Here is a 10,470-nt window from a genome sequence, read left to right as displayed (position 1 = left end):
CAGGGTTTCTTTTCAGCATTTCACAGCGTTTGACGAGCTCTGCCTGGCGGCCGGGGCGGCCATCGCACAGGCCCATGCCCCCTCCGGTGACCCTTCTGCGTTACGAACATACAGCTTTTAGATTTAAAAAGAGGAAGTGAAACAAATAGGGACAGGAGTCTTGTGTCTTGTCCTTCTATGCTGACTCGGTGACCTCTGGGCCACACCGGCTTTGGCTCTTACTGCCGGAGCCACGTGGGACGGAGCCTGTTCCCAGCACCTCCCGGGGCATCGTGGAGTGGGTGAGGCTGGGGAAGGGAATCCCAGCATGGGGCCGAGGGGGCCCCAGAGGAAGGATGGAGCAGGGCCTGTAGAGCAGACAGCAGGGACCAGACGGGCCAAGCGGCTCCTCAGGTGAGGCCAAGCCCCGGAGGCAGCCTGGCTCAAGGGGGGCAGCGGGGTGGGAGGGCCTCGGTCCCCCGCCCGCAGAGGGCCTTTCCGCACCAGCTGCTTCAGGTATCTGTCAGTCACTGTGATTTTCTTCAGAATGCCTGGCGGCTCAAGGACATCTCACATTTTGTCCTGTGGCACGAGGCCAGGTGCCTTGGGAACCAGCATCCCCTCCTGTTACGAGGGGTACCGGTCACCACCTTCACACTTGAAACAGTTCTCTCCTGCTGTCCCAGGTCTCGGTGGCCCTCAGCAGCAGCTCCATCCGGGTGGCCGTGCTGGAGGAAACCGGGGAGCGTGTCCTGGTGGAAGGGAAGTTCACCCACAAGGTCAACACCGAGGGCTCTGTCTGGAGCCTGGAGCCTGGGAAGTGCGTTCTGGTGAGTGCGGGCCCCATGCTCCGGGGCGAGCAGGTGGCACACGCGTGATGGCATTACGCTGCGCTCTGCAGGGAGGGCCTTGGCCTTGCCCTTGGGGACGCCAACGAGTTGTGGAGACATTGCTGTTCATGGGGCCAAAGGTTCAGTGCATCACTTTAATCACTGCCTCCCGGTGGCACCTGGGGCTGCACACAGGGCGGAGCAGGGGCCTGCTGCAGGCAGCGCCGCGACTGGCGGGTGTTGCCTGGAGCCCTGCAGGTGCAGAGCGTGCACCAGGGTCGCCTGGCCTGGCTTTGGGACTCGGCCCCTGCTCACCAGCCACCTGCTTGGGTCACCACTGTGCCGATGCAGGACCCCCACTCCTCGTCCTCGGTGGCCGACCCCAACACCGACCCAGTGCCAGGCCCTGTGCTAGGCCCCCTGATGTCCTCGCCAACCCGACCCCGCGATGGGACTTCGTGGCAGCTGTGACGCGAGGGGTCCTTAGATGGAGGAATCACCCCGGCCGTCCAGGTGGCCCTCAGCCCAGCGGCAAGTGTCCCGACGAGAGGAAACGAGGGCGATTTGAGACAAAAGGAGACGCAGATGTGGGAGCAGTGAGGCGAAGTCGGGGCGCGGGTGGGACCTGCAGCCTCGGGACAGGGCCCAGGCCTGCGACACAACGAGATCGCGGGCTCTGGCCTCCTGACGTGAGAATAAACGTCTTGTTGACGCCCTGTGTGCGGGCTGCGTGAGGCTCCGCCCGGACAGCACGGGCCCACGTGGCAGCGTCACTGAGAGAGCTGCTGGGACAGAAGAGTGGCGACCCCTGGGCCGCCCGTCAGCTCCCCAGAGTCCTTGGAGCCTCTGCCCTCCCAGCATCCAGTGCGAACATGCCGCCCGCCTCCTGATCCGTGGACCACCCCAGCCCCGCCACGCAGGCTTTTGGAGCAGGCAGGGGTGGCAGCTAAAACCGGATGACAGTTCTTGCCTCCCTTCCTCCCACGCTCAGAATGTTAAACGGGGCTTCTCGGTCCTCAGGCTGCTCCTTGGTTACGGAGCCTCCCTGCGGCTGCGTTCATCTCAGGACCCGAGTTGGCTTGCTGTCCTCATTTGTCCCTCTACGCGAGGCTGACGTCCCCCTCGGCCTGTGGATGCTGTGTGGTCAAGGGGGTGGTGCCGAGCGTGGGCGAAGCTGATCCCCTGCTGATGAGACGCTCCGCATGTCACTGAAGTTGAGGCAGCAGCTGCAGACCGCCTGCCGCCCTGGGGCGTGCAGTCTGACCTGCGGGTGTCTGTGCAGCTGAACGTGCAGGCGACTCATTCACATCATCTCCCTGGTTAAGCATCTCCGATGGAGTCCCAGGCTGACTGCAGTGCTTGCCCGTCGGCTACGGGCTCCCCCCGAAGGTGCCACATTTCCGTGGTGTCACCAGAGTGCCGGACTTGTTCACCTAACTTCCCTGCTGACCCGTTCGCCCTCCTTCACTTGTCGGATTTCTAGTGGGGACGTGCATTTTTCCGTGAGGCTCGTCATCTTCGTTCCCTCACTGGTGGCCCAGTGGCCACTGGCCTGCCTGGCCCTGGGAGGCATTTCCTGGATCACGCGCCACCTTCTTCACAAAGGCAGGTCACACAATGTCAGCGTGTCGGCAGGAGCCGAGGTGCAGGGTGGAGGTTCATCCCAGAGTGGCGCATGAGCCCCCCGGCCCTCAGTGCTCACCCCCTCAGGCCCCTCACATTCCACAAGTTGCCCAACCTGTGGCGGCGTCCCCAGGCCGTGGGTCCCCGCAAGGAAAGGCAGAGGGTTTGGGCTGCAGGGTGGGCAGCGCGAGGCTGCAGGTCCTGAGTGGTACACGCAGCGGCCTGGGGCACAGGGGAGGCAGCGAGGTGCCGTCGGCCATACCCCACCACCGCCCAGGTCACCCAGGCTCCTACGAGAAGCTGGCGACGTCAGAAACTAGGAGCCTGCTCAGCGCAGGGCTGCCCCTGGCGTGTCTGAGGGGCAGCGATCAGACTAGGGCCCACGTCCCCTCCGCAGAGGTGGCTGCAGCTGACAGGCTCCCTCATCCTCCCTGTCATTGTCCTCAGTCACTCCCCCCACCCCACAGTACCACCCACGACTCTCACGCATGTCTCCTTGGCCCCAGCGTGACCCCTGGGCAGCTGTGAGGAGCCGTCGTCCCCATGGGGCACTCTGTGTCCCTGAATAGAAACCTGGTTCAGTGACTCAGGCAGGAGGGGGCGGGCGCTGGTGAGTCATCGGCACAGATCGGGGCTGCGCTGCGCTCACCCCCATGGCGTTCGGAGCTTCCACGAGGACGTTCTGGAGAAACCTCTGGAGAAAACGGCCAGCAGCCCACAGGTCCCTCCGAGAAACTGATTCTCTGTCTGGGCCTAGACAGGAGGAGGCTAGAGGATGGCCAGGGAGGGGCGTGCTGCCAGGTCACCACACCTACCCCAGCCTGCCAGCTGGAGCCCTGAGCCCCACTTAATGAGGGGTGGGCATGAGGGAGAGCCTGTGAGACGCCAGGCACCAGGGACCGGGCCTGGGGACAGAAGGCCCTTGCTGGCCAGTACACGGCTCCGGCTGGGGCTGGAAGCAGCACTTTCGTCGCTGTCCTCGGGCAGATGGGACCAGGCAGGAATCCCCGTGGATGTGGCCAGGGAACGTGCACCTGCAGGTGGGACACCCAGGAGGGTGTGGCATTGCCTCCAGCGTCACGCAGAGGGCGCTTCAGAGTTTCATCTGGAGGAAACGCCAGACCAACCCCAAACAGGGCGGTCTCTGCAGACAAAACGACACGAAGTCTGTGGAGACCTGGCGAAAGGGGCCAGGGCCACGGACGCGGGCAGCGGGGACTGGCCCCGCGTGGGAGGGAGGGCGAGTGCGGTCATCGGACGGCTTCCGTGTCCTCGGAGGGAGGTGTTCACCAGAGTCCGTGGGTGAGGGGCTCAGCTGCTTCAGAGATGTGTCGCGTGACGGCCTGTGTCCCACGCAGCGAGCGCGTGCGCAGACAGTGGTGACGTGAGGCTGGGCCAGGGCGGGGTGAGGCGTGTGCATGCGAGCAAGTTTGGCAGCTTAGAAGTTTGAAATCGTTCTAAAGAAAATTCTTTTTAAACGGGACCATAAATAAGTACGTGCACAGACGCTCCACATTATCAGTCATGGAGCTGTGACTTAAAACCCCAGCGACACGTCACTGCACCCCTACTGGAACAGCTCCTGGAAAGAAACGACAGCTTCAGGCGCTGACAAGACAGAGCCTGGGACCCTTCGCCGCTGAGGCGGGCTTCAGAATTGCGGCTCACGTGACATTTTCACCAGGTCGCACACCAAGCACAGGACCCTGCCGGGCACCGCCTGAGGAGGAGGGGGGCGCACATTCACTCAGAGTCTGCGCGGCCCCCAGCCGACGGCCCGCATGACTCCCGGTACGCAGGCAGCACAGCCCAGCGTCAGCGACCGCGCGAGGCCGTGGCGGTGTGATTCCACGAGTGGCACGTGTCCTGGACACAGCCAGCGAGCTGGCACAGCGAGCGTGGGCCGCGAGAACGCCTGTGGTGGACGTAGGTGGGGCGTGGCTGTGTGGCCGAGCTCAGGTGACGTTCTCAAACAAGTCGATATCAGACCTAGTTCTTGAGTCTCGTTCCGAGAGTGTTTTGCCTGCGGTCTCCTGATGCTGTGTTGCGTTGCTTAGCCTGACGTGTTGTCCTCCTGGGTGTCACCTGTGTGGGCTGGCTCTGGGCGCAGTGTGTCCCCATGCCCTCCAGCCAGTAACTCTTTTCTCTGACTGAGGGTCCCTTCCCTGCCCTCTAGGCACAGCAGATCTCATCCTGTTGGGGGAGGGCCGCACAGGGGGCATGGGGCCACCCACCTGTCAGCTCTTGATTGCTCTGCTAAGAGTTCCCCAGTCAGCCCAGCTGCTGACCACTGACCATGGCAGGGGTGCTGCCCAGGCCCTGTGGTCCTGAGAGGGGACCTTGCCACCAACTTCAGACGATCCCTATGGTGCTGTCCCCACTCAGTTCTTTTGTCCCCAAGGCCCTCCTCCCCATACTGTGCAGTGAGGCTGGGTGGGGTGCTTCCCCTAACTGGGAGGCGAGTCCTGTGCGGTGGTCGCAGGGCTGGAGGGGTCTGGCCAGGGAGGGGAGCGGGACGGTGCTGGGCATTGGTGGGGTCGGGGGGCTCACCCTGGGATGACTCAGTCCTCAGGTCCCAGGCCCCCCAGGGGGACAGGAGGCAGGTGCCGGGTTTGGAAGCAGCAAAGGTCACCTGGGGGAGGGGTGGCCAGCAGGGGCCGGCAGCAGCACGTTGAAAGAAGCGCACCCTTGGGGTCGTGCTCCCCTGGCGGCCCAGGCAGGCTGTCGGGGCCGGCGTGGGCGGCGGGTGGCTCTGAGCTCTGGTGGGAGTGGGCTAGGGTCCTGGCAGCCAAGGTGTTGTGAGGTGGTGACATACCTGGGGCACCATCCTCCGGGAGGACCTGGGGGACAGGTGCCCCAGCTCGTGGCGTCGGGCCCGCCACCACGTGCCACACGTTGACACATCCCCGTCCCACGGCCAGGTGAGCCTGAGCAAGGCGGGCGAGTACTGGTGGAGCGCGGCGCTGGAGGGCGAGGAGCACATCGACATCGACCGCATCAACAAGGAGCGCTCCATGGCCACCGTGGACGACGAGGAGCACGCCGTGCTGGACAGGCTCACCTTTGACTACCACCAGAAGCTGCAGGGCCGGCCGCAGAGCCACGAGCTGGTACGGCCGCGGGCGTGGGGGGCGGTGTGGGGGTCGGGGCGGGAAGCCCACTCGCTGCGGGGCTAGGCCACCTGCTGGGTCCTGGCTCGGCAGCTTGGCCCGATCACTGGCCACCGCCCACGTGAGGCGGTGGTCTCACCCTGGATGGAGAGCTCAGCCGCGGGGCTGAGGTGCGCCGGTCCTCGTGAATTGGCGTGCGGCATGTGCTCCCAGGGTAAGTTTGGCCCTGGGGGCCCGTGACCAGGAGGTCCTTCCAAGTCACTTTCAGCCGTCAGAGGCGGGAACAGGCTGCTTGGCCAGAGGCTGTGGCGTCAGGCGGAGGTTTGCAGCGGGATGAGAGGCCCACACCTAGCAGCGCTGAGAAAAGGACTTGCTGGATGGGCGCAGCTGCCCCAGGACTCCTGGCACCGCCCGAGGCGTGGGTCGTACCGAGCCTTGTCACGCTGTCTCTGCACACGCGCCGCCTTGGTCAGCGACCGCGCTGCCCGGCCCCTCAGTGACGCATCTGAACCGCCAGCGTCCCTGCTCCTGTGCTCGGGGCCATTGTGAAGTGAAATAAGGGGGGCTGAACACAAGCTCCGTGACACTGCCACAGGCGGCCTCATCACCGCGACGGCCACCAGGTGACCGCCAGGCCGGGAGCGTGCTCAGGGTGAGACGCTGGACAGACGGATGAGTCACGTCCCAAGGGAAACGGAGCAGGACAGCACGAGACGTCAGACGCTCGGAATGGCGCACACGCAAAACCGTGAAGTGTTTTCTCTGGACTTCTCCGCCTAACGTTTTGGACTGCGGTTGACTGTGTGGCTGGAGGCCGCGCGTCCTCCGCTGTCCTTGTGGTCTGCAGGCTCAGGGAGGAAGGCTCGCTCTCTCAGGCCCACCTCGGGCCCGGGGCCCATGCGAGCAGCAGCGTCACGTGAACGGGGCGCGTCGCTGGGTGGCGCAGTCTTGTTCCTTGTGCGTCAGTCACAGGACCCTTCTCCCCAATGCTAGTCAGTTTCAGGAGCCCTGTGTGTCTCCTGGGGCCAGACTCTGGTTCTGTGAGTGCCCTGGGCCCACTGCCTGCGGGCCTGCTGGCCCGTTCTTCGTGTCCTTGCTGCTCGTAGGTCAGGTTGAGTTGGCTGGGTCACGGCCCTGCCAGCGACCCGAAGAGGCACAAGTCTTCACGGCATGTGTCAGGGTCCCACAGCAGTTCAGCAACACAGCCAGTTCCGGCCTCTGAATCTCTTGGGCTGGCAGGGCTGGGGCCCGGGACTGAGGTCGACCGTCGGAGAGGGTTACAGGCATCCGCTGGTTGCATCCGTGGATGGTGGCCTCTGGCACTCGTCGCTGAGCTGTGAGCACGGGACTCGGCGTGCACCTCACCCCATGTTTAGGCAGCGGTGCTAACCCAGCTGTGCTGCATTCACTTGCAGCCACCAAAGAGCATTGTGGACGCTGGCTCGATGGCAACGGACCCCATGCGGGTGTCCCCACCTGGAGTGGGTGGGCACGGAGTCCCGAGGCCCATGGGGAGCGGGGAGCGGCCTGGGAGCTGCGGCAGCATCTGCTGGCCAGGCCCCGCTGGTTCTAGGGAAGGGATTCCGGAGGACTTTCCAGGGCCTGTTGACCTGGCTGAACTCGGCACTCCGTGGGGACCCGAAGCGGACACATCGGAGCCCAGAGCTGGTGGTACATGCATAACCAGAAGTGACCCCTTGCCTGGCCAGCCTGCTGCTGGGTGGCCAGTGGTCTCCAGCCCTTGGTTCCTTGCTAAAGATGAGGAAGTTCAGATGGCTCGGGTAGAGTGTGACTCAGTGCTGGGCCTGGCCTGGCTGCCCGGCCCTCAACGTGGGCTTCTCGGATTCGGGAAGGAGCCTGTTCGAAGGTGGCCTCCTACCAGGGGTCCGGGTGGACTGTCCTTCCCACAGTGGCTGGTGAGCGCAGCCTGGGCGCAGCTTTGGGCCCGAGGAGCCACGGGAGTAGCCTGGTAGGGAGGAAGCTGGGTGCGGTGACACTTGGTGGCTGCTGAGGGCTGCATAGCCACAGATGGTTCAGCTGAGGCTCTGCTCTGCCCTGCGTGAAGGGAAGCCGCAGGGGTCAGCAGGACGGGTTGGTGGCCTCTGGGGAGGAGGAGTGGCCCAAGGAAGCAGGTGGGGGTTGGTGTTTTGCTATTTCCTGGAGAAGAGGAGCGGGCAGACCCCGTGGAACGCTGCGAGGGCTCCGGGTGTGAGCGCTCAGGCAGAGCTCCGGACAGGACCGGACAGTGGGGACAGTGGCCGGCCGGTGGGGTGCAGAGGGTGGGTGCCAGGCTGGGAGAGGAGCCCCAGGAGGTGGCAGTAGGAACTAGAGCAGGGGGCGTGTAGGCCCAGCGGCATCTCTGCCACCCTACGCCCAGGTGCCAGGTGCGGGGCCTTCCTGCCTCTCGTGCGTCTGCGCGTCCTTCGTTTGTACGGCGGGGAGTGGCACTGACACATCTCCCTGCGCCGCGTGCCGTGCACGCACTCGCCCGCCACCCAGGGCCGAGGAGCCGTCCCTTCCCTTGAGGAGCCGTCCCTTCCCTTCGCGGGGTCTGTTGTCCTGGAGAGCCGAGGGCGTGCCTCGGCCCTTCGCCGTTGTCAGAAGGGAGGGAGGGGGACCTGGCCGGCCAGGTGTTCACTGGAGGCACCTCCCCGGTCCCCTGGCCCGGCCACACTGCCCAGCTGGTGACGCCCCAGAAACTGGACCTTTCAGCAGGCTGCTGTGAGGTCCAGGACTGGGGGGTCCACCGAGGACCCTCCCGTGGTCTCTCCCTCTGAGTCCCCAGCGAAGTCACATTGGGTTAGTTGAGGGTCTAGGCCTCGTGTCCCAGCCTCCTCCCTAGGGGAGCAGGGAGCCCTGCACCTCAGTCTGCCCCGTGAGCCATGGACCTCAACCCCTTCAGTGTCCGAACAGGAATCCTGGCGGCTTGGGGGGGTTGGGGACAGCAACTGCACCGCGAAGACGCCAGCCAGCGGTTCGCTGGGGACACGTCGGGGGCGGGAGCAGCCTGTGGGGGCTGCAGTCACACAGGCAGGTGTTCAGGAGAACGCGGGGCACAGCCCGCTCCGGCCAGTGGGCCTGGTGACCCGTTAACCTGTCTGTTTTCTGTTGTAGAAAGTCCACGAGATGCTGAAGAAGGGGTGGGACGCTGAAGGCTCTCCCTTCCGAGGCCAGCGGTTCGACCCCGCCATGTTCAACATCTCCCCGGGGGCGGTGCAGTTTTAGTGACCAGGAGAGGACGCCCTCGCCGGGGCAGCTGGGGCCTGGCCGGGCCCTCTGCCGGGACTCGCCGTCTGGCGCCTGAGCCATCCCTTCCCTGGGCGCGCCGCGCACCCTGCCCCCGGCGGCAGACTGTTCCCAGGCAGGGCTGCGTGGGCCGCGGGGCGGCCGGAGGGCGGAGGCGGCGGGCGCTCCAGCCGCCCTCCCGCTTGCTGCTGCGTGTGCCCTGCTTGCGTTCTTGTGCTGGCGCGGTCTGCGCGGACGTGTGCAGGCCTGGCGTCCTGGGCGGCCTGGGGACTCGGCCTGACCTTGCTGGGCGCTCCCTGCAGTCTCGCTTGTTTGTAACGTCAGCCGCTGGCCTCAGCCTTCGTGGAGCAGCGGACACTGAGGTCCCGGTCGCTGGTTCCCTGTGCTAGAAGACAGTCCTGTGGCTGCCTGCGCAGCAGGACCTCTGGCCGGGCCGACCCGCTCCCAGCCTGCCCGGCGCTTTCCTCTCGTGGGTCCTGGCCTGGTGGGTGAGCTGGCGGAGCAGCCTCAGGAGACCACGGCCGTCAGCCGCCCCGGGCTGCGTCGCAGGAGCCCAGACCGTGCGACCGTGCCCTCAGCTCAGCCCTCAGGCCGAGCTCGCGCCCGTGCTGCAGGCTTTGCCCATCGCCAGGAGCCTCCCTCGCAGGCCCTGCCCACTGGGCTGGGGGTCGAGGACCCTGCCTGGGAGGCGGTCCTCCGGGAGCCGTCCACCGGCAGCCGCAGGGTGGGCTGGTTCGTGGGTCACACAGGCAGGTTTCTGCTCCCCAGCGGCTTCTCTGGGTCCCTGGGAAGTGTTCAGTGGCTCTGACACTGCCACGGGAGCCTGGACACCGTGGCTGCGGGCGCACCCAAAGGGGCACGAGGCTGGTCCGCAGTCGTCACAGCGGTTGGTTCTGGACCTTCCGAGACCCCTCTGCAGGCTCCCAGGTCTCACGCGTGTGTCTGTGTGTCTGCCTCTCTCCCGCCCCCCCGGGCATCTCCCGGAGTGACGAGGTGGGGTGTGGTGTGGCGCCTCAGCAATCTGGGAGACCCTGGGCCTCCGCGGTCTGCTGCCTGCCTTCTGCCGGTTTTATGTGCGTCTCCCCACCCCGCTCACCAGGACAGCGGTGCCGCGGTGGCTGGGAGCAGCTGGGGGCGTCGGCTGATGGAGCTGTCGGGCGCCCCGTGCCTCGCGGGCATCCTCTGCCCCTCCTGCGGCTGGGCCTGGAGTTGCCGCTCCTGCCTGTTTTCTCTCTGCAGACGCGGCAGCAGCAGCGGACCAGCCACTGAGCTCGTCAGCGAGGCCCGAAGAGAGCGAGGCCGCCCCGTCCGCGTGTGGGTTTGCAATAAATCTGTATTTAAGCGCTTCTGCGTTGTGACGTTCGCTGTTGAGCCAGTTCTCTGTGGTTGTCCCCCGAACCCTCGGCACCCTCCCAGCATGTGGCCCACGCCCTCCCCATGGCTCCCCTTGGCTCCCCATGGCTCCTCATGGCTCCGCACGGCCGGGCGTGGCTGCAGAGTTCACCCCCCTCCCAGGGGCCTGGAATCAGCAGATCACAGGACCCAGCACACAGCACCCCAGGACCCTGTGGCCACCTGTCAGTGGAAGGACCGCAAAGGTGGGGTCAGGGCAGAGGGGAGAGACGGCTGCCCCTGCAGGCCCCTCTCCAGCAGCCGGACAGGTCAAGGTCGTAACCCCTGAC

General features: G+C 65.7%; 1 protein-coding gene across 5 annotated transcripts in view; it reads left to right on the top strand.

Annotated features, from left to right (window-relative positions):
* NUDCD3 (NudC domain containing 3) overlaps positions 1–10,146 on the top strand; it is a 40,134-nt gene extending 29,988 nt beyond the window's left edge. For 3 of the 5 annotated variants that reach the window (XM_011384751.2, XM_011384750.2, XM_023525761.1), the window contains exons 4-6: positions 666–809; positions 5,354–5,542; positions 8,657–10,146. In XM_011384751.2, the coding sequence (XP_011383053.2) occupies positions 666–809; positions 5,354–5,542; positions 8,657–8,767 (444 nt within the window). In that variant the 3' untranslated portion in view covers positions 8,768–10,146. The remainder of the gene's footprint in view (positions 1–665; positions 810–5,353; positions 5,543–8,656) is intronic. The other 2 variants (XM_011384752.2, XM_011384753.2) reach the window with 2 other exon arrangements.
* Positions 10,147–10,470: the final 324 nt, after the last annotated feature.

Source organism: Pteropus vampyrus, unplaced genomic scaffold, assembly GCF_000151845.1.
Source record: "Pteropus vampyrus isolate Shadow unplaced genomic scaffold, Pvam_2.0 Scaffold620, whole genome shotgun sequence".
Classification (NCBI taxonomy): domain Eukaryota; kingdom Metazoa; phylum Chordata; class Mammalia; order Chiroptera; family Pteropodidae; genus Pteropus; species Pteropus vampyrus.
Note: the sequence above shows the minus strand (reverse complement) of the source record. Positions and strands in the feature narration are given on the sequence as shown.